Source organism: Channa argus, chromosome 16, assembly GCF_033026475.1.
Source record: "Channa argus isolate prfri chromosome 16, Channa argus male v1.0, whole genome shotgun sequence".
NCBI classification, from domain to species: Eukaryota; Metazoa; Chordata; class Actinopteri; order Anabantiformes; family Channidae; genus Channa; species Channa argus.
The window spans coordinates 18,692,362-18,716,471 of record NC_090212.1 but is presented as its reverse complement, the minus strand read 5'-3'; the positions used below and the strand labels follow the sequence as shown (position 1 = coordinate 18,716,471).

General features: G+C 41.6%; 1 protein-coding gene across 9 annotated transcripts in view; it reads left to right on the top strand.

Moving 5' to 3' along the window:
* numb (NUMB endocytic adaptor protein) overlaps positions 1–23,757 on the top strand; it is a 36,636-nt gene extending 12,879 nt beyond the window's left edge. For 3 of the 9 annotated variants that reach the window (XM_067480955.1, XM_067480956.1, XM_067480952.1), the window contains exons 2-11: positions 7,994–8,130; positions 11,377–11,451; positions 16,461–16,493; positions 17,189–17,263; positions 18,244–18,384; positions 19,011–19,215; positions 19,503–19,820; positions 20,030–20,173; positions 20,800–20,940; positions 21,478–23,757. In XM_067480955.1, coding sequence (XP_067337056.1) covers positions 8,005–8,130; positions 11,377–11,451; positions 16,461–16,493; positions 17,189–17,263; positions 18,244–18,384; positions 19,011–19,215; positions 19,503–19,820; positions 20,030–20,173; positions 20,800–20,940; positions 21,478–22,295 — 2,076 coding nt within the window. In that variant the 5' untranslated portion in view covers positions 7,994–8,004 and the 3' untranslated portion in view covers positions 22,296–23,757. The remainder of the gene's footprint in view (positions 1–7,993; positions 8,131–11,376; positions 11,452–16,460; positions 16,494–17,188; positions 17,264–18,243; positions 18,385–19,010; positions 19,216–19,502; positions 19,821–20,029; positions 20,174–20,799; positions 20,941–21,477) is intronic. The other 6 variants (XM_067480953.1, XM_067480959.1, XM_067480954.1 and 3 more) reach the window with 6 other exon arrangements.
* The last annotated feature ends 353 nt before the right edge of the window (positions 23,758–24,110 follow it).

Here is a 24,110-nt window from a genome sequence, read left to right as displayed (position 1 = left end):
GGCCCGGCCTGGTGCCAGTGTACTGCCCTGGCGCTTTGAATGTGGCCTCAGCTGTTGCCGAAAGTGATGTGTGGCTTAGACTTGCTCTTGGTTTGGGTTTCCTTAATGCCATGCCTGTCTGCTCCTACATACATGGACACAGGCCGAAGCTCTACCAAGCACAAAAAGCCACACATATAGATGTTGATGTGTACACACACACACATACAGTGAAGAGTGGCTGGAAGGAAGCGCAAAAGTCTAGGTTATGTTTTTGTTTTTTTTCTCTCTCTTCATCAACCCTAAACCTTGTGAGCCATGTGTCCTCAGGAAACAGAGGTCATCATGTCTTTCTTGGGGGAGGGAACAGTTTGAAGGATTCTGAGATGATTCACTGACCGACAGCAAGCGAGTGGTGCACGCAAAGAGTAGCCAGCCTATTCCCACTGTTTCCTTCCTGTGTTGTTGACCCATTTTAACATAGTTGTCTCTCTCTTCAGGAGATTGAACCTCCCAAAATATTTCATTTCGTTTCATTACTTTTATTAGATGATTAGATGACTTTACACATTGCTGACTTTTACAGCTTAGAAGAGGTGAAATATCTCTGTTTGTTTTGCACTCGTCTCTTTGATGTCTGTGGATTATTATACAGACACATGCTGTACTGTACTTGACAAATAAAGTGATTCCGTCTATTGTGTGGTGCCATGCTGAGCCAGGGCAGCTGGCACAGTGTTTCTTTACACCAACTTGACCACGCTGTCACTAATGCTGTTTTATTGTTATTGTTTGTTTTTGTTTTGTGGGAGGGTGGGGGGGGGGTCTTTTTGTTGTAATTTTATGTTCAAGACTTGAATATTACTGCAATTGCATTTGCTACGGGGTGTTTTGCAACCCAACAAATGCACAAAAACGCTCACTGCTGCCGTGGTTATTTGGTAGTGATCTCATTTTTATAACAGGTTTTATATGTGCCATGCAAGCATGGGTTTGTGTTCAACACATTATGGCTCTAAAATGTGGCTCTTTTATAGGAAGGCGAAGTTATGCTAAATGTGGAATTACAATAAAAACCACGGATAATGTATTGCTTTGGAATTACACTTTGTAAAAATGAAAGGTCTGCACATTTTCAGCGGTTATACCTCACTACTACGGCCAGTGTTACAGAATAAACTCTATTTAGGGCAGATTGTGACACTAGTTAAGTCTGTATCGATGTGTGTCTGTGTGTGGCTCACATCTTTTGTTTTGGAACACTGAATTTCAACATCAGACTGTCGTTAAATCAATTGCAGCCCTGAGCAGTAAGGTTACATGCATGTTGTGGATTTTTACTGCAGATTTCCCTGACCTTTGACCCTGACCTTGGCCCCTAAATTTAGTCCCGTTGTCTCATCATTTCTCCTGTGTGCCTAGTCTTGATTTTCCTTTGATATTTTGCACACTTACTTTCAGATGCTCTCTTATTTCTTTTTTTGCTTCTGTCCATAACTATGCCAAGCCACTAGCCAGAGCCTGGAAAATTGGATTACCGCAGTAACAGCATTTTTCGAATTCTCACTTCATACGGGCATTTAGCAGCAGAACAGAGGCGCTATCACCTGCAGTTGCCTGGCTCCCTGATAACAGGGCTCAGCAGATAGGTCTGGCCAGACATGCTTTGCATTACGGATAGGTGGCCTTATTCAATGAAGCTCTACTATCTTAGTGTTGCTCTCCAAAGTATAAACTGAGTCTGAACATAGATAACATGGAATTCCCTGAACGCAGTAGTATAAAATAGGATGAAGAGTATCGGCTGGCAGACTAGTGCGACAAGTCGTGAAAGAAGACAGTGAGGCCTTTATTTATTTATTTATTTATTTTTTATGTCCTGAATTGGTGCCCATTCTCTCTCACACTCTTCCTCCTCTTGCCTCTCCCTCCCTTCTTTGAAACTCAACCACAGTACTCATCCCTAGGATCCTTCTGCAAGGATTAACCAGTTTTCCATTCCTGGAGAGATTATTCAAATACGGTTACATCTACAGCCAGCAGCATCACTTCTTCCCTCCTGCCTGGACAGCAGCATAGCACTGAGTGATGGAAAAGTCCTCCCTTTCCCTGTAATTTCCTCAACTTAGATTTTGTTTTCTATTTGTCCCATGTGTCTCTTTCCTTTCCTGTGCAATTCTGCATTCTAACATTTTTCTTTCATTGTCGTCCTATAATTGTCTGCTAAGCATGTTGATGATGATGCTTGGTCTGGTTTAGTTTTTCTGGAGCTCTATGCTGTTTGTTCTTCACTGTTGCTTGTTTCTTGAATATGAACACACACAAAGTATAAATGGTTCTTGTGTAATTGTCCTCATTAGTGCCGGTAGGGGAACAGCGAGAGAATCTCACTGCAGCAGACTATAGGAGCTGTGACAGCTCCAGCAGGGTTCAGATCCTGCTTTCCAACAGCAAAGCCTTTACCTCCCCAATCGTCTCTTCTCTTCAGCCCCCCCCTCTACGCTTTCCAGTCCTTCTTTTTGCCTCTCTGTCCTCCAGACACTTCCTCTGCATAATGTAGAAACTGTCCGAGTTTTTCTTTTGTTTCTTTGTTTTGGTTTTGTAATGCTCTAAAATCATTCATTTGGACAAATGTGTCTGGTGAAATTCTTATCCGGGATGTTTTGCTTGGTGTATGTTTTCCTGTGTGTAAATCTCCATACATAGTCCAATCACACACGTTAGGCTGCAAAAATTCTCGAATCTTTGAAAAACAACAGTGCAGATCAGGATTATGGGGACCTTGGGGTTTAAGACTAGAAAATAGAGGCAGGGAAATACCTGTTTTCCACAGACGGTAGCTTCAGAAAAACAAAATGCTTACGTTATGCCACACTGCATGTTGAATAAAGAGTGTGGTGTTTTCTTAGTGTGAAATAAGTGTTGTTATGGCTCCTGCCATTGTTTTGTAAATACCTAACAGAGAACAGTCACTTCCTTATATATATATTTAGCTGTGTTTGTTTGCTTTACTTTAATGAAATTCGCTTTGCTCGGTTGCTGTTTACCAAGTTTGTAAACTCTGATGTATTTGCCAGTCTGAAGCTGTTACTGTGTTCTAGGGCGGATTTCCGTCACCTGTTTGAAATCATAAGGTGGTATTAAATGGATTTTTTTAAATTGTAATTTTTGGAATAAATACTAAGCTAAGTAAAATAAAACTTCTGTCTCTCCTATCTCAGCCTAATAACTATTTCCATTCTAATTTTCCCCTCTGTCCCATTGACCTTCTCTTCACCTGCTTTAGGTTGTAGATCCAGTTTCATCTCCCACCTTGCTTCTCTCCCTCTGGCTTGTGGCCAAACAAGGTCCTAAGCCTGCACCAGACGAATGCAGCCAGATTTCCCCCTCACTGCGCATTCTGTGCTTTGCTCCTACTGCTACCTAGTGCCTGGCTGTGTCCCTATTGCTACTCTCCATCCTGCAATTAACACACACACACACACACACACACACAGTTTAGTTACCTAACGCTGGTGAAATGTAGATTTTATACAAAAATGTTTGACATGGCATACTGAACAAGTGCTCAGCCAACCAAGTGTTTGACCTAAGTGTCTGCCTTATAGATGAATCCCTGGTTGTTGCAGAGGGCAACTGTAAGCCAGTAGATGCTTACATAATATAAAAAATATATATTATTGTTTTTATAAATATATTTAAAATATAATATTTTCTGTAATAAGTGATTGACATTCCCACTTTAAAGGGTTGGAGTAACATTGGTTTAACAAAATAATCCTCATTCAAAACACAAATTTGTAGATATGTAGTGTCTATGTGCTTATTGTGCTTATTCTAAATTAATCCCAACTACAAAGCAAGGTCAATGAGTAAAGTCATTAAATGTAGAAAAGGCTTTGGCAGTTTGATTCATTAATCAGCTAATTTTTCACCATGGCAACCTGTTTCAGACAGGCTCCAGAAAGTCCTGTGTTATGCAAAGGATTATATCCCAAATCATTCACAGTAAAAACACTTTTTACTAAATCAATGTGTGTAGATGCTACAAAACTGCAGGAAAGGCCGTAAACAATGTGTCTGTGTACCTGAAATTCAAATCCTAGGGTAAAGTTTGATAACGTCCAGCCCAACACTCCATAGTGGTGAAAAACTCTTAAACTAGCTCCTTCAGTTTATCAGATGATCTGTGCCTCTCTGCTCTAAAGCATTCTTATACACGGCTCAGCCACATTAACTACACCAGGTGGTTTTAATATACAAATATTAATAAGTGTTTGTTTTCAATGAAACTGTTATGAATTAAAAGATGCTGAGATATCATTATGGGTTTACCACCTGTTACCACATAAAGTGGTTAAAATAAGCTTCATCTTTACCAACACAGTGATCTTTGAATCTTATTTTGTCTTATTCATTTCCATGTTTTGCCATAATTACTATAATCTTTATTCTTTAAAATGCATTATTTCCTTATTTCTTTTACCTTTGTACTTTAAGCGAACTTTACATAAACAGCTTAGTACTTTTGCTAAAGTAAAAGATGTGAAGTGGTACTTGTAGTAAGAAATATTAGACTAATACTTGCACTTTTACTTTTGCTAGTACTGTGTTTATGTACTTCTCCAACCTCTGCATACACTGTCATGTTTACTCCACATGGGGCTGTGTAGTCACAGACTGCTCACACTTGCTGACACTTCTCCTCCATGACATCTTTGAGACACCGGGCGCTAATTTTGTGGCTAATCTGTGTATTTTGTTGGTTCTAATTACTGATCAGCTTAGATTTATATCCGTCATTCTGTCAGTTGGGCCTGGGTATAAATGGTTAAATGAGATGAAATAGCAAAGTGCTAACATGTGGTGGGATCTGATTTACTAATAGTTATCATATTTTGGCAACAGTACTCATACATCTTTATATTTCCCTCTTCCTCAAGTGTACATGCCTGGCTTAGTGCTAGCATTTTACAGAATATGCACAGTGAAAGTAAGATTTTGCTGCTGCCACATGCATATACACTATGTGTTTTCACTTAACATTCCTGCTCTCGCCTTATTTGTCTCTCTTAGACACTGCACCAAGGAGGAGAGATGTGTGGGTTGTAAGCTGGCAGTAGCATAGGTGTCAAGTGATTTAGAAGTTGAGTTTAGTAAGATGCTGTGAAAAAAAGAAACTATGGAGCATTAGTAGGCCAAAAAGCCTGTGAGACAAATAAAATACTGTTTGGCAAGCTAACAGTGCTCTGTCTATTCCTGGGATGAATTCAACGAGACTCCAAAGGAAACTCCAAAATTACATCTCCTAGCAAAAATGTTCCTTATTCTGCACTTGAATCTGAGTTGGTGCTTTTATTTGGGAGTTGTGTTTGAGTAATTTGGTAAATGAGTGCAGTATTCACTCTCCTTTTACCTCGGATTTGTTCTCTACAAACTCCCGAAGGAAACATTTGACCCTGGCCCCATCTGCTAAATGCTCCATTATCTTTACCAGCTAGCTGCTAGCTTCTTTAGTGGTGGGCACATAGTAAACTTGTTTTTTTTGTTTTTGTTTTTTAGATCTTTTTGGCTAAAAATAGATTCTACAGCTAGAAAAACATTGCTTTAAACTGGAGTTTGCAGGCCTCTAAGACTAAAATGCTCCAACTAAACTGCATTTTTCCTTGTTTTATAAATTGACTGAGGGTTTTGGTTTGAGATTAATCAATAAATAGTCAATCTCTTAAGTAATCCTCCATCTGGTAGCTATTTGCAGAAACTGTGTGGTTGTCAAATTGGCAAACTGGTTAGCCAGAACGTTCAAATTCTGGAAAGAGTGGACCAAAACAGATGTCTGTAATAAAACTACCTACTGTACAACTTTTATGAATATCGTTCTACAGTGTCATAAACAAATAATGTGAATCCTGTATCTGTTGACAATATAATGATTGATTTAAAGGCGGTAACTGTAACTGAAAACTCATGCATATCACGCTGGAAACCAATGCAGACATTTGTAGCATCAGAAACAAGGTGCTTGAAGTTTTCCTCCTGCTTCTCCTCTTTACTCTGCAAGCTAGAAGTACGCAGCCTGTTACTGGCACTGCAGTGAGCCCAAACATGATATGACCTAAATAAACGAGGAGAGAGCGGGAGCGAGAGATGAAGCGATGTTTTTCTCCTCACTCAGTCGTCTTGTTTTCAAACACTTGAATCTGCTCCATACTGTAACTTGTGCAGTCATGTGGATATACGTTCACCTTTTTACACACAGTGATGCCAAAGTGGATGCTTTAGGTCATGACCCCTGCAGAGGTATTTGGTTTCTGTTATTTAGCAGGTGCTTCCACACATCTGAGGATCTGTGTTACACCTTAAGACGTTGTTGCTCAGGGGTCAGGATTGTCTCTCTGTGAGTGATGATAGAAGAACTTGTGTTTTTTATAGATGTACTCGGGCTACTTGAAGTGCAGAAATATGCTAATGCATGTGGCAGGTTCAGGCTCGGTCTACGGTCGACTCCCGGCCTTCCCTTTGGTGACAGCAGAAAGTTTGATGTGTTTCGATGGCCTGGTCAGGGATGAGTGCTTGATTGTATGCTGCCCATGGAGGTGAAACCTGGCACAGACTGATAAGAGAGCCTCACCTCAAACACACTTTCTGCCCTGAGCCATTACATTACCGGCTCACAGGACAGGTTTCATTATGCAAACAGACAGCTCAGTCCTGTGTGTGTGTGTGTGTGTGTGTGTGTGTGTGTTTAAGTGGGTGCATATGTATTTGGCTGCTGTGTGTGTGAGTGCAAAACGCTACGTTGTTACTTGTTCGTGTGTGTGTGTGTGCGTGGACAGTCAGTTCTTCTGGGTTTAAGACTTTTAATCCCTTTAGATCCTCATCAGCTCTGAAGTAGTGGGTACAATTTATTAGTGAAAGAACATGCTTCATGCTCACGTGTTAAAAGTCAGGACAGCATGGCTGAATGACTCCTGGTCCCCAGTTATGAGTTTCTAAGGGAGACATGAGCCAGGCTTTCCATGATGGATGCACCTCTCAGTTCTGGTTTGGATCAGCAACTTTTAATTGGGTCTCTGCTTTTTAGTGCCCCCTAATCTCCTCCCAAAGCCAAACAGACATTCATGTACTGCACTTTAAAGCACTGCTTTTACACGGATTTAATTGTGCTGTGTGTTAAAAAGATGCACACAAGTGAAACCTAGACATAATACAAAGAAGAAAAGAAGAAAAAATACTGTTATACCTTTTTAAACTTTTGCTTCTTGGATACGCCTGATAAAGTTCTTTCTGTTTTGTGGCTCCACCAGATCAGTTGGTTCTAGTAACACTGTACTCCGTGGTGATCTCAGAATGCTTCTTAGTAAAGGAAAAATGTGCACGTGCACTGAACCTGAAAATAAGCCGATGATTTCGCCAGACTTTCTCCTGTTTTGTGTGGAGCTTCAACCAAAAGTAAGCAGACCTATAATGTTGCCAGTAATTTGTATTTGTAGAGGAAAACTCACACATGTGGTTGTCCAAAGTTGAACCGTTGAACCAGGAAGTTATAAACCGAGACAATAAACTATAGTCTGTGTTTATAGCTGACAATTTGGATAATATTATGACAGAATGACAGTTTGTTTTCAACATGTCTGATCATCTGCCTTTTGCCCTCTTGGTTTTAATCAAAGTGAGTCCAATATCTCAGCAATTGTTTGTTACCTACAGCCTAATGTATTGTGCTCTGAATCTATAAAACATTCCTATTTACAGTCACTAAACAAATCTAAAAGATGATGGTCTTTTGCACTGCTCAATAAAGGCTTAATTTATGATCAAACACCGGAAGTTGACTAATTTCTGTTTGGACATGTGCTACTGACTGCACATGAATTGCTACATTTTCAAGATGTGAAAACTTCCTTTAGTATTGTTTTTAACTGTTGCCTTTTGTGGTATTTCTACAGCTTTCTTGGTGCTGACAGCCTAACGTCCACGCCGGCATTAACAAAGTGTCTCTCACCACTTACAGGGAGCTCAACGATGAATAAGCTACGGCAGAGCTTCCGCCGGAAGAAAGAAATCTACGTGCCGGAGTCGAGTCGGCCGCACCAGTGGCAGACAGACGAGGAGGCAGTCCGCAGCGGCAAATGCAGCTTTGCAGTCAAGGTGACTCTTCCCTAAAGCCAGCGCATACACAAAATGTCTCGCAGACACACAATGAGTGCTGGGCTGACCTTAACTCATACCGCTGGGAAACAGGGATCCTGCTCATGATTAATCATAAGCATTCAGAGTGTGAGCAAATCTTGTATCTGGGTTGCAATATAGTGTACTGCAGCCATTCAAACCTGTAGGATGTTTGTGCACAATTGATTTCTCACTTCATGCACTTGAATCACTACAGCTGAATCAAGTGCAGCTAAAATAGACGTTGTAATTTCTCACTTTTGCAAACAGAATTGCAACCGCACGCTTCCTCTCATTGCATGGCTCCAAATACTCACCTCGGCCAGATCAGTTGTTGTCATCGGACTTGTATCATTTATGTAACAAAACAACAAAGTAAAGCCAGGTTGTGACACTGTTGTGACACCTAGATATATTTGACCAACTTTTGCAGGTAATTTACCGTTTCCCTGTCTTACACTTTTAAAGTAGTGAATTTAAGTTAGAGGATGGCATAATAGCATAATCAGCCACACTGACAACATTAAAAAAAATATTTTGTCTAATTTCCATGATTTCCTTCAGTACTTTACTTTTTTTTTTTTGCACTGGCTTTCACTGTGCCATTGCAACCTACCATGCTACTCCACTGTAAATCTCCTCCCTCCTCCTGCTCCCTGTCTCGTGCTCTAGGTGCCTCAGAGAAGCCCAGTTTTTGTGTGTGGGTTGGAATGGGTGCAGTGAAATTGCCACCAATTGCTACGCTACAGGGTAACAAATAGAGGGGAGGAGAGGAGATGCAGGAAAGAGAATGGCAAAATGAAAAGCTGTTTCAAAATGGTGTGGAGGGAAAAAGAGCTGAATTAAGGTAGTGATGGTGTTAAGATTGAATGCAATTTGCCAATGATGTCCCCTATTACACTGTGCCTGTGGAAAGAACAAGGGTGTAAGTATTCATCTCTGACAATGTATAGTTATTTTAAGCCCCGTGTGTATGTGTGTGTGTCTGAGTGTGTGTGTGTGTGTGTTTGTTGTCAAGCAAGAAACAATTATTCACGCTTCACATTTATGTAGACTTACCCCTTGTTTGGAAATGTCAGTCTTGTAACAATGTTGAAGACTGGAGATGGATTTAAGATTATATTGCTTGTGTGTGTGTGATATCAATTAAAGTGGATGATAAGTAATCTCTTTGGGAAGTTTAAAATCTGCAGATGTATTTATAGGAAGATTCAAGTATGTATTTTGTGTTACCTGTATTCTGCAGTTATTCACATCCTGGAAAAAAGGAGTTTGTAAGGCTGCTTACAGCACAGAGTCTCTGTTGAATTTGAGTGACTGCTGATTTTGTTATCACTGGTTTGGTTCAGTTGTACACAAAATGTTATTTAAGCATATTGCTAAGTGTTTCTTTATGCTACCCCTGCTGATCGTTTGCAGCTGTGAAAAGCAACCCCCCGTGGAAGGCAAATGTAAATAAAATGTCATGCCATATAAAGTGCATCTAATCCTGTGCCAAGTAAAACAAATCCTGGAGTCAACCACACACAAATCTGGGTTTCAGAACCAAATTAATCTACACATGTACACTGCACTATTCCGGAGACTTATTTTTAAGTTGCACAGGAAGAGCACATATTTAATGTGAATATTTCAGCCCATTGTTGCGGTGAGCTACTTACTAACAGGACAGAGTAAGATGCTTTAATAAAGCCTCCCCTGTGTTTACTCATCTCACCTCTGTCTCCTAGCTGATTCTCTATTAGCGCTGCTGCTGCTCTCATTGTCCTCACATCCCACAGCTGCCTCCTCACATCAGCATCGTCCTTAATAAGCTAGTGTGTTTTATTTATTTATTTTCTGGTTTGGTTTATTTTTTTTTCCGTCATTCTGTGTTCACCTCTTTTTGTTTACGTGCATGAGCGTGTGTACACGTGTGTATTCTAATGCACCAACAGTGTGACTCACAGCCATGGCGTCACACTCTCAAAATAGCAGGGCCAGAGGGTGGGGGTGACAGGCGTGGGTCAGCATCAGTCGCTCTGTGTGTATCTATAAGGAAAGGGTAAGGACTTCCTCTCGGCTCCCGCACGCACAATAGCTTCTGGGACGGTCAGAGTTCTTACTCTGGAGTGACACACAGCAGGGTGTGATGCTGCTTCAGCTCAAGGAGGAGGGAGGTTTCAGTTGGAGGGGGTAGATTTTTTTTCTGTTCACCCTGTCGTTTGCAGTGAGCTGTTAAACTCTTGTTGGATTTTCGCACAAGTCCTGATACCAGTTGTTACATGGTTGGTGAACAGGGTTTCCCATCTGTCTGAAAAGATAAAACTTCCAGCAAGACTTGTATAGAGATTTATTGGTATCTAGATTCATAATCGGGTTCGTGGCCCCGAATGTCTTTTTTTTTTTTTGGGCTGTCAGATGGACAAAGATGCTAACTTGAGCGATAACAGAAATTAATAATGGTAGACATAAAGTTAACCCTTTTTAAAGGGACCTTGTGTTCTGTACCCTAATAGGACATTCAAATAGTTTTTCATTTTAAAAAGCTGCCAGCACCACAGTATTAGAACAATGTGCTTAATTTGACATCTACTGTAAAGTATAACTGGATAAACAACATTGCCCTCAGCTGCCTTCATCTAAACATTTGGACATCATAGCAGTCCTTTCTGAGTCTCCCTGCGTCTCCAGCATAGCAAACAAAGCTGAATGTAGCACTAATCTTTATCTTCACACTACATAACAACTTTGCTAGATCATGTCGATAAGTCCTGTTTTGTCTCTAGTGTATGTTGCATTATGTAGGAAACTCTGGTGGCTGATCACAGTAGGACATCATCGAAACCTCACACCCCTTCTGACCCCTCTTGAGTGTATGATGAAGGAGCAGGATTTTCGGCTAAACTTAATGTGTCTGTATTGCTTTTCTCATCTAATCTCTTTCTTGTAGAGTCACACGCTTGCAGTTGCCATTTTAGCATGTTCTCCAAGGACAAAATTATGGATCAACAAGGGAGCAATTGAACTGTGATTGAACTCAAAATGTTAATTAATTAGTTGTATAAGTAACCAGTGTCAGCGTACCAGGGGATGTTAAACTATCTGGGCTGATTTAAATACCCATTTTATTTCCAGAGTTTAGCATTACTTAAACATTAGCAGGGAGAGCCACAGGGAAGCTTTGTCACAGCATTACTCACAGCTGTCTCTCCTTCTGTCTGTCTGTATCTCTCTACCCTGCAGTACCTGGGACATGTGGAGGTGGAGGAGTCCAGAGGGATGCACATCTGCGAGGACGCAGTGAAGCGGTTGAAGACGGTAGGTTTAACTAGAAAGTCTCCCTGTACTTCCAGGAACAAGGCTGCCAAATAAGCAGCCGTCCTACTTCCTTGTTCCCTTCTTTTTCTTATCTTTGCCCCCAGTCATTTCCTTCTCTATGATATCCAACTTTTATTTCATGGCAGCTCTACTCCTGGTTCTTCTGTCTTCTTGTTCTCTATCATTGTTTAATTCTGTACACAAGTGGCTGAGCATGAGGGTGACTGTTACCATTTGTCACAGAGGGTCTCCACCCAGCGTAACCTTCAGATAACCTCCAGGGGTGTCGGGGCTTGTTGTCTGAACGTCCCCTCCTCTTTTTGTACGCTCTCTCAGCCAGAGAACATAGGCTGCCATGGACGTCCTGCTGTAGTAGATTCTGGTGGGTTGCGCAAAAAGAGCAAATTCCAGTTTGGGGAGCAGGGGGAAGGGAAGAGGGAATCTGTGTAGTAATTCCTCTTCCATGTCAGTTGTTTGCCAAGGCCCCACCCAGTTCATGAAACCCCTGTGCGTAAATGACACTGAAACAGTCACGGCAAAACCTGAGTTGCCTGTGTGAAGGATCTGTTTGATTCGTCTGATCAGGAGGATCATTGTGTCACGTCTCAAGAGAAAAATCTGTCCCAACAAAGTCTATAAAACCTGTGAACTGTGTAAACTAACTGCAGTTAGGTTTCAGTTTCCATTTAAAATGAGTCAGACAAATTAAAAATGTACACGATGTTCCTCCTGTAATAAATACCCATTCTTCATGCTCCATAAAACGGTGTGAAGAGCCTTTTTGGTTGTACTGCATGCTCAACTTGGTGAAGATTACTCGAGTGGCTGAGATCCATTTGTTAATATCGTGCTTTAGAATGATTTCATATTTTATAAGTACAGTTTGACAGTAAATCTTACATTTTCATACCAAATGATACTTAAAATAGAACAGTATAATAAAGGAGGAGTTACATAACACAGATGAGAGGACACACACATTCTTAGATTCCTTCACACTTTGGCTCAATAATCCAGAGCTGCACACATGCGTAAATACCACAGATGCCCATTGGTAACAAGTATTGTTAACAAGTACGTTGGAATTTATCCATACTGTAATTTTACAAACTCACACAGTGGTACCTGTACAACACCCAATCTGACGGAAGTCACAGGCAAAAACATTAGTGGCTCAGAAACACACAGAGGAAAAAAGTGCACCCGGAGGCACAGACTCACAAACATACATACTCCTATAATGGATACACACATACAAGCTCAATATACGGTACCTACACATAAAGAAGCACATTCCCGCTGGTGCTTGATGAGGTCACATGGCGCACGCAGAGCCTGAGGCTGTGCGGCCTTATTGAGTTACAGTCATTTTAAAAAGGTGGACAAAATGGAGCCAGGTGAAAAACAGAGGCAGGTACTTCTGCCTCATTTCCTGTAGGCCGTGACCAGCTGACACTCCTCTACCAAGTGACATTTCCTTCCCTCCCTCCATCTCTCTTCAGCTGTCTTTTCTTCCTCACGACTTTGTTATCCCCCAGCCTCATTTGTCAACAAGCACAGGCATGATTTTATTTATATGTGGTTACTAGCCTCCTTTAAAAATATGAGTAGGTCTGGCATCATTTCAAGGTCATCTTGTGTTTCTGTGAAATAAATAATCTCTGTGATGCAATTGCCTTCATTAAATGCCTGCTAGGTGCTTTTGAACCAGTTGGGCCTTCGACATTACCCGTGCGCCTGAGAGGCTTGCTTTACAGGAAATGCCACTGTTGGCACTGTGTTCGAACATGGTGGTCATTTATTCCATTAAAATGACCTTACACACTATTGAGTTTTTCCACTTCCATATTTGTTTTGTCTTTTACTGCCCCTCTCCTTCCCTAGGTCTACTCCTTTATCCCATACACTTTAAACTGAAGATGCTGTAACATGGTAGAAATCAGAGTCCTACGCTTTGGAAAAACTTTACAAACACTAAATCTTCATGTTTTAAACATTTATAATATAGAATTATTAATATTCACTAACATTCTGCAGAGACTTGGCAGCTAAGCAGCAAAAGGAGATGAGCTGTGCTGCACTGCGTCACTCTGCCATTAATTTCCGTCACTCTTTAATTCTCTTTTTGTTAACATTAGTGTAGCGGCGAAGCCATTTTCAGATGAGAAGTTGGCTGACTATGCTGTCATCCTGTCTTTCTGCAGTGATGCAGCTTAACAAGAAAAGTGCAAGGGTTTGAATAAGGGTTGAGTCAGAGGGCCTTGATTGATAATTTGAATCACAGATGTTCATTTTACAGACGTCCTTTCTTATAAAAAGAGTTTATAGGAACAGCAATGATGGGTGGCTGGTGGGTGATTGACAGCAAGGCTTTCTTTCCCCAATTGTCCAGACCAAACCAGCCTCCTTTAAACAAATCTACAAAAAAATGTAATAAGCAGATGTACAATTAGCGAGGCCCTTATAGATCCCAGTTCATCTGCACTGACTCTTCTGCAACTGTTGCCAGGCAACAAATATAGTCCCTAGCAGGAGCGAGATTGTAAGTTAATATTACTCATCCGTAAACCCGTTTCCAGGAACTAATAAATAAACTGGTCAGGAAGGAGACCGCCACCTCTAGGCTCTTAATATCTGATGTGGGCTGATGAGAGGATGCTGTTTCCTCAAATTAAACCTACAGCAGCTACTGCATAATCTGACAGCAACTTCTGGATGCAAGCAAGAATTTAATAATAATAATATTGGGAGGATACTTTCTGGAGCAGTAGGAAAATAACATAGAAATAAATATGTACTTGTGTTTAGGTTTGTGTGTGTGTGTGTGACCTGTTCTCAGAGGTGCCTTTTGGTGGTAAAGCGATCAGTCAACATGTGTTTGTGACAGCTACAACTCTGAGCTGACTCCATTGTATTCCCAGCATCATTTGGGGCGATAATGAGTTTTTGCACAGCTGTGTGACCCATGACTCGAGGGGAGTAAGGAACTGACTGGAGAGAGTTTGCACTGTGGCACCATGAACATCCAAGCTGCTCTTTTTTTTTTTTTTTTTTTTTGGTCTTCATGATGTCACTTCCTGCTCCTTTTGTTATCCAGTGGCCCAGAAATGGAGGCGTATTCTGTGTTCTTGCAGTGGGAATGTTTTTTTGGTTACTCAGAGCTCATAGTGATCTGGATGGTTTCCTTAGAAGGAGACAGGTGGGGCACTGCACCAATTAAAAGAACTTCAATTGTATTTGGACATCAACACCGAGTAACCTCAGGCTACAGCACTAACAATATATCACTCCATCAGTTTGTGGACCTTTAGTGTCACATGGTATGAGGATTTGCTTTAGCGGATAAATCGTATCTACGTTGAGTCTAAAACAACACAACCATCATCTCATAATATCAACTCCTCTAAAAGATTGTCACCCAAAAAAAAAACCAATTTACAATTAGTCCTGGGAATGTGTTTGACAGATGATCCTTTTTTCCTGCCACCCTGCTGGATGGTGGTTTTAGTCTACAACCTGTCAGGTGGAATATACTCTGTTGCTTCCTGTAGTGTTTTCTGTCAGTTTGTGGCAAATGTTGCAAGGTAGAAGTTGTTTCACATATCAAGAGTCTTGTTACACAAGATGGGTGAGCTGTTATTGGACATCCTGCGGGGGGCCAATTGTTGTTCAGGAGAGCCGAAATCCTTTAAGTTGCCGTCTTGTGAAACCACTAAAAGTTTTTGACTCAGTGGTATTGTGTATTAAAAAGAAGTAAATTGTGCACAACCTAACATTTTATCTACGAAAAAAACATTAACGTTTGGCTGCTAATTAGGTTTCCTGCTCAGTTCAGATTCATTTTTATGCTCCTCGGCTTGACCATGACTATCTAATCTCTGCTATACTCTGCTATACTCTCTGCCCGCAGATCTTTATACCTTATTTTTGTAGTTTCATCACAATCCACACACTGAATACCTGTATATTGTATTACCTTTTTGTTGGTGTTATGCATTTTTTGTCTTTTTAAGCAGGTTTTTATTGCAGAGAAATGACTTCAAACCCCCCTCCCCTCACACTGCCCTCCCATTCTAGATATCATAACCTTGTAGAGATTTCTCCACTAACCATAGCTGACTAACACTAGTTCTGCAGGCTCTGCCAAAATAATGCATGTCTTTGTGGTTTTCACAACCACACGCGCGCACACACACACTAACAAATGCTGAGGTCATGCCAAATGAATCTCTGGTGCTGGTTAACACGTTAAATCATGCATTAACACTGTGCTCGGAGTGCTGTCTCCACCATGGCTGTGTAACAGGAGCAGGGTGGCACTTGTTTTCACAGTTTATGGGGAGGAGAGGACATCTCAAAGAGTGGGGGAAGAAGGGAGGATTAAGACTAGGCCAGGCCTGGTTGTGGTTTCTTTGTGGTTGCAGTGGCCTAAACTTGACCCCTGACCCTGGCTGACTGGGAAATAATAACCGGCTTGACTCAGGGGTCATACGGACGTCTGTGGGAATCTGTTTCTGTCTGCTGAACAAGCATAGAAGGACAGCGTTGTAGTCTAGCAATCAGAGCACAGTTAATAATTTGAAATTATTCCCTCTCCACACACCTAACTGTGGGACTGCTGTAGGGTTGTGTGTTATTTATTTTTTATTTTTCTTCCTTCAATCAAACACAAACTAGTGGTGTCAATTCCTGCTATCTGCTACTATTGTAATATGGTTTGCTGGTTTCCAGTGGGGTAGTACTAACGGTTAGCACTAAAAAGACACAGCCACAGTATCACCAATCAAAACATCTTTCAGCGTGGAGCTTCCCGTTCCATCGCCATTACTCATTCACTCATAACCCAGCTTCACCTTCATTTTCAAACAAAACCCCCAACCCAAAATCCTCTCCTGTGGGCTCCAGACAATTTTTAGATTTTCTAGGTAACATTTTCATGCCTTGTTCCTCCTCCCTGTCCCCTCCATCCCCTCTCACCCACCCTCCTCTTTTACCACATCCACTTCCAGGACAGGAAATTCTTCAAAGGATTCTTTGCAAAAGTAAGTTATTGCTTTGTGTGTCTTGAGTGTGTGTCTCTCTTTTATTATTAGAATTACGATTATTTTCCCTCACATGTAACACTTCACCCTTTGATCATGTCTGAAGGCTGGGAAAAACACACATACACGTGCGTGCACACACTCGTACACAGGGCAGTAATCTGTCTGGACAGAGATAAACACAATGATGCATGTGTCTGTGAGCAGGTGGGGTGGTGTAGGCTGGGGTGGGGCACTTTTTTGTGTTGTGTGTTTTCTGTATTAACAGGCGTGCCTTCTCTCCCCTCAGCCTTTATTCCATGAACCAAGAATGGAACAATGAACAGTTTGTGTGAATGGATATTTCCTTTTTGTGCACACACAAATATTTGATTGTTGTTCTTCTAACTGAAGGGGCTTCCACTGTCGACTGCATCAGTGCACCAAAGCTCACACCTATCTTCCTATTTCTTTATTAAATTTTGGGTACCAGTGAATGACTCAAAAAAACTCAAAAAAACCATCTCTTTTGTCTCTTACCTGATGCTCTCTCTTTATTTACAGTTGTGCTTTGTGTGTAACTGTGTGTATGTGTGTGAATTAACTGAGATTTAATGTATAGGTACTAAGGACTGTTGCAAGGGGACTCAGCTTTAGGGCTATGGACAAGTTTGGTCCTTAACTCTTTCCTGTCCTTGTACTGTGTGTATTTGCAGGCTGGAAAGAAGCCAGTTCGAGCCGTGTTGTGGGTGTCGGCAGATGGTCTTCGAGTTGTAGACGACAAAACAAAGGTAATAAGTCCCTTCGGCCTCCCCTCACAGGCTTGGTCAAAAAGAGCTGCCAGAGGAAGTACACATGGCTTTAGCAGCTCTAAAACGTGGAAGCTGCTGAGCTGCAGCTGCTAATAATGGTTGTGGAGCCACTGTGCTCCTGGTCTTTGGAAATATGTAGTTAGTGCACCTGCAGGAGATGATAGGACTCAAGTAAACTCGATCTCATTAAACGTTACAGTGACACCTGCTGGAAATTGCTGGCACTGCACCATACATGCCTTGATGTCCTTGTGTTTTAATAGTAACAGCACAAGCACATAAAGAGATGAAAACTGGCTCCATGGATTCTCTGAGTCTTTAGTTAATTACTAAGCGTGCTAAGATTTCATAGCACCTGCATATGAAATAGAATAACATGAAGTAGAATAATGAAAGAGATTAACTGAACCATTCTGTTTTTCCTATTAACTTAGCTATTTGCTATTTGCATTTTGTAACTGAATTTCTTGTTTTTTCTAACAAACGTTTACATTTCGCTAACATGGCTAGGCAGGCATGCACACACATTTTGTTCTGCAACAGCACCTCACCACATTAAAATAGGTTAGAGTGTTTCTCTACTATAATATAATTCATGAAAAAACATATTGCAGCTTTGATAGAAACAGATATGAACAGAATATAAACATTTTGGAACAAGTGCTGAAAAGCTCTAAGATCCTGTATCTCTGTATTTATGTTGTCGCCTTTCTTAAATGTGCAAAATTAAGCTGTGCAGTATTGCTATTAATGATTCTCAACGTATTAGCTGTGATTAGGCTCAGACCAGAGCTTCTGATGCTGGTAGTAGTTCGATTCAATCTTATTCAAGCACCCTTGTATTTAAGTACTGCTCATTATGAAGCAATTCAGCCCACACTTTGAATAGACTCACTTAACCCTGCTCATAGCTTTTAAAGCTCATGGTCATCAGGATATGATTATTTTTCTTTTTGCAGGACCTGATTCTGGACCAGACAATAGAGAAGGTGTCGTTCTGCGCGCCGGACAGGAACTTTGAGAGGGCGTTTTCTTACATCTGCAGGGACGGTACCACGCGACGCTGGATCTGCCACTGTTTTATGGCCATCAAAGACTCAGTAAGAAATCCTTCTTCAGCCACTTTATTAATACATGGTCATCAGAAACAAAGGAAACCATTTAGCGTAAAAACTTTAGTAGTATACTGTTATAGCCCAGTACAACTTGCAAGTCATAGTAAAGTTTGGATCACTGTGTCCTATATACTTTTGATATAACTATACATATTTAATAGATTGCATTTTAATTGCAGGCTGCTCGCACTGGGAATTTAAATCTTGTTGTAGACAATTTTAGTGACCCTAACTACATAGTGGAGGATATTTGTCTTGTAAACTGAAGAAAGTTTTCCTTAATTACCTGTCGCTTGACATTTATGAAGTAAAAACACCAAATGTTATGCTGTTTTCAGCTTCTCTAATATGAAGAAATAGATCAACACAAGCCATTTGGATGTGCCAAGTCGGCGTTTTTGTTGCAATTAACAAAACAACATCCAATAGAAGATGAACAAATAACGAACTGAAATTTTTATTTTTTTTTTTTTTAATGTTAGTTGCAACTGTATTTTTTACCCTTTTTTTTTTTATATCATTTTTCCTTCAGTGTACACTACTGCTGAATAAAAAATGAGAAACACTGGAGCACAGTGTTAGGAATTTCATATTTCATCGTGTCTCTTCAGGGAGAGCGTCTCAGTCATGCTGTGGGTTGTGCATTCGCTGCCTGTCTGGAGCGAAAACAGAAACGGGAGAAGGAGTGTGGGGTGACAGCAACCTTTGACGCCAACAGAACTACTTTTACTCGTGAGGGTTCATTTCGTGTTACTACAGCAACAGAGGCTGCAGAGCGGGAGGAAGTCATGAGGCAGCTACAGGATGCTAAAAAAGGTTTGTATTTGTTGTGTTATTCGCTGAATTGGGAAGTTGGTCAGCTTGTTTAATTCTGCACTTGTTTCAAAAGAATTTTCTATTTATACTCCGACTTCCAGTTGAAGTCATTGCCTAATTTGTTTATCTTATTTAAAAGAAGAGGTCTTTGCTAGTAAAAGTACATACTCAATATTTCCAATCTATCAAGAATAAAAACATTTTTACCTCTTCTCATGAAATTATGGTGACAAAGATTTTCTTCCGACTTTGATTTGGATCATTTGAAATTGTCTGAATGTTGTCAGAATGTTTCCCTTCTCTGACGGCAGATACAGAGGTGAAAGTTGGTGGGAACTCCACCAGCGTGGCAAACTCCTCAGCACTCCAGACAGGAGGCTCCCCATCCCCCTCGTCCTCCCCGCCTCTCTCTGTGACCACCCTCGGACCTCAGGCAATACCTCGAAGACACGCTCCAGCCGAGGCTCTCGCCAGGCAGGGCTCCTTCAGAGGCTTCCCGGCTCTGAGTCAGAAGACATCCCCCTTCAAACGACAGCCGTCACTGCGGATGAACGAGCTGCCTTCCACCATGCAGCGCAAGTCTGACTTCCTCATAAAAAACACAGGTGAGTCTGGCGTTCTGACCAGCTGTCCACGTCCTCAGCTCCTTTACTATTCCACACAACACAATATATAACCTTCAAAACCAACTCCCTATTATTTTCCTGGATCTGAAAGGAACACAACAAAGTGGAGGTGCTTCCTTTATTGGTTTTTGAATTAGTAACTTGTAGTCAAGTTATCTCAACTTGGTGTCTGTGGTGTCTCTGTCCAGTTCCTGAGGTTGAAGGAGAAAGTGACAGCATCAGTTCGTTGTGCACTCAAATCACTACAGCTTTCAGCGGACCCCCAGAGGACCCCTTCTCCTCAGCACCTATGCCCAAGCCAGCTTCATCCCCACAGTCTCCAGTCGCACCAGGTAGGAAGCACTTCTCCTGTCAATATCTAATACAAGTACTTGGGCTTCCATCATGGAGAACTCACTTAATGTGTGCAGTTATCAGCTCTCTGTAGAGAAGTGCTGAGAATCACAAGTGTTAAAACAAATAATATATTATTACTGTCCAACTATTTACTGCCATAAAGTTGCTCTAAATCCTTTCCTATTGCAATTGTGACACATTTGTTGTGTTGCTTGTGGTTATTTTAAAAAAGTTTCATTCCTTTCAGGAATTTGTCATTGTTCCCTGTGCAACAATTATTTCAAGCAATCCCCTGTGAATTCTGCACTTTGAATAAGCTGTCAGGAAATCATACATTTTTTGCAGTCTTGGTTCATCGGGTGTATTAAACGTATCAATTTCACAGTTGCCACTAACGCCGTGGAAGTACACACATATGAAATAGAGGTCTCTTTTTTTTTTCCCCCCACATTTTGCTTGAATTTCATACTAATAGTCAAAGCTACGTTTTTAACATTTATCCTACGTGTGATTAACACATGCTAATGTACTGCACAGTGACATTGTGCACTGCTGAATAAAGATCAGCCTACATCACACACAAGCTTGCTTGTATTAGCTTCTGTTTTTTTATCTGCTGTAGTGAATGGCACCACGCCTGCCTTCTCTGTTGCTGCTGCTGCTGCTTCTGCTAACCCCCCAGTCCCGCCCCCTGCTCTGCCTGCTCGAGAAACTAACCCCTGGGCTAAGACCCCAGCGGTGGCCCAAGCCTCAGTACAGCCAGGTAAGTGGCTCCTAAGCGAGGCTACATTGGAAAGTTGGCACTGTGCATGATACAGAAATAACAAAATATGTGATGAGGATATTAGACTGAGTTAGTGCAAAGGAAGAAATGTTACTACACATAGTGATAATTAAGCTTTTGTTCTTTTGAATGAAAGCTCTAATGATACAGCCAGAATCACTCAGGAAGACATGAGCTGGAGGGCACGGTGCTTGCTGCTGTTCTGACAACACCACATTGTAGTTTGGTTTGCTAATTTGCTTTGCTTATCAACACAGTCAGCAGTTAGAGCTGCAGCACTGGCTGTGACACAGAGCTTATTGAAGCAATGATGTCTATTGTGAATAAGCTGCCTAGAAAAAGACAGAAATGCTTTACACTCCCCAACTTTTCTGAGAAGGTGCATGTTTTTTATTTACTTAAATCAAGAATAGCTAATGCCTAATTTGGCTAACTGTTAATTCAGTAACACTCTTTGTGTGTCGCTATCCTTGTTAAATGTTTGCTTTATTAACCTTTTTCCTATTTTGACAACAGGAAGTGACTGGTCATCCCCTACTCCCGTGATAGTAGTTGCCCCAACGTCCTCTCCAGCCATGCCCTCTCACAAGCGCACACCATCAGAAGCAGACAGGTGGTTAGAAGAAGTTTCCAAGTCTGTTCGAGCCCCGCAGCCTAATCCAGTCATGGCAGCAGTCGCACCTCCCACCCAGCCATTTGCGGCTCCCGTGCCGATGCCCGTGGCGCCGGTGCCCGTGGCGCCGGTGCCCGTGGCGCCGGTGCCCGTGGCGCCGATGCCCGTGGCACCGATACCTGTGGCGCCTGTACCGTCTGTTCCCGTGTTGGCCTTTATGCCTTCTCTGCCCCCCTCTGTGCCCATTTTGCCACCTCGCCAACCTGCCTTCCATGCCCAGGCTCTAGCCTCCTACCCAATGGCCAATGGGCTGTCGTTCCCCCAGCCAAGTGTGCCTGTGGTGGGTATCACTCCTTCCCAGATGGTGGCCAACGTGTTCGGTTCAGCTACGCAACCCCCGTCATTTCCCGTCCCTTCCTCTATGACAATCCAGCATGATGCACAGGCTGTCGGTAGCATCAGCCCATTCATCAAACCCCCACTGTCCGCTGCCGTGATCCCAGCTAACCACCAGCCATCCAATGGCAGTTTGACCTTTAATGGGGCAGACAGCTGGGCCGCTCCATCCTCCCCAGCCACCCAGCCGCCCCAGCAGCAGCAGGAAGATGCCTTTGAGGCCCAGTGGGCAGCCTTAGAGAGCCGCTCACGCCAGCGCACCACACCATCCCCGACAAACCCCTTCTCCACTGAACTGCACAAGACCTTTGAGATCCAGCTCTGAAGACAGCGTTTGAGATGAGAAAGTACTGGACAATAAGGAGATGATTGAGCTGGTGGATAAGAGCAACGTAGTCCCAACACCTCTCTTCATCTTGGTTTCAGTGGACAAGCTCAGCAGGGCAGAAAAGAAGTGGGAGACAATTAAGAGCGATGGGAGGATCAACAGGGAGCCAAAGTCTGCACGACAGCGAGCAGAGAGAAAACAAAGCAGGTCGCTGTTCACACGGGTGCAGCTCCCCAGGCACTTCATCGTCATTGTCTGTCTTGTTTTGTTTGTTTTGTGAAGTGCCAGGTCACACAAACCCTGAGGAACATTTGCACAGAGCCACACCCAGCCCCCCTGTCCGCTCCGTACCACCCAACCGGGCCCGGTCGCTTCCACCCCCTGCCCTCCTGTGCTCGGTCCAGCTTCCAGCGCACCTGTTGACACATGGAGACCTCCTCCACCTAGCAGAGAAACTGCAGCACTGAGACAACTCCGCTTCCTGTAGAGAAGTTGGCATTAATAATTTTCCAATCAGAAGAATAAAGTGACACAATACCAAAATCTTTATTTTTATGCATTAAGTATATTTTAAATAGCTTTCAAATGTAACAGAAGGGTTGTAAGTAATGTTGCCAAAGGCACAGGCTAGCTACAATGAGACAGGTTTATGAAATGACCATATATACATATTATACATAAAATACATATATATATCTATAAAAGAAGCTATACTGTACACAGAGCTCACTGCAGTGCTAATTTTTAATGTAATGTAAAGAGATTTTGTGAAGGGACAGCTGCTTTTTTTTGTTTGTTTTATTGTTTCATTTTTAAGAAAATGTTCTTTATTGGCGTCTATTGCATCCTGTGATTGGATGAGAAGCATCTCACTGTAAATAGGGTACCATCGCAGCAACAATCAGTGTGGACCTAGCAATGGTGGTGGTGCCCAGTCGGTTGCCTCTATTACCTGTGCTCCATTTTTAATAGTTTAGTACACATCCGTACTTAACATTTGACTTATTCTGCCTCCATTGTCATTCTTTTTTGTGTGGCAACAATGTTTTTATTTAACACAGTAGGAAGTGTCATCTCCTGTATTTTTTTAAGTAGTTGATTTTAAAATTTTTATTTTGCACAAGCACTAAAGTAGATGATTTGACCTCACAGATGACCTTGATCAGTTTGGGTTAGTCAGCTGTGGTGCTGCAGTAACTGAGAAGCTGCATGCTGATCTGCCCTGACCTCCGTTAGCCTGCCGAGGTTATGTTGGGTGGCAGAAAACTACAGGGAGATACAATGGTTTCATCTCTCACTGTCTGATTTATCTCTGTTATGTTTTTATTTTTTTAAATCAAACCTGTGAATACAATCTGATCTATTTTTCCATTTTGTAATTATTTCATTACTTTATTCCACTTCTTTGGAGAAATACTGAAGCTAAAAGATTGAATAAATTGATGGTGGTAGAGGAAAATGTCGCTTGTTCTTGAGTGGATATTGTCACGTTTAATATGCAAGGATATAATGAAATTTCTTGTAGTACATAACTGGCATTTCAAAGGCTAAACAATTTAATCCATTTAAAAAAAAAAGCTCCAGATGAAAACCCTAGTAGAAGCACATGCATGATGTACTAAACTTAAGTGCAGTTCTCATTGTTTCTGTTTCTATTACAATTACTCCAGTGCAATACAGATGAAAATATTGTACTTTGGTACATTTATTAGTTACTATGGTGATGTATATCCTTTTAATACAAAAAAAAGAAATTATAGGTTAACTACCTAGGAAAACATAGAGAGGTTAAAACCAGCTCGCTTATTAACA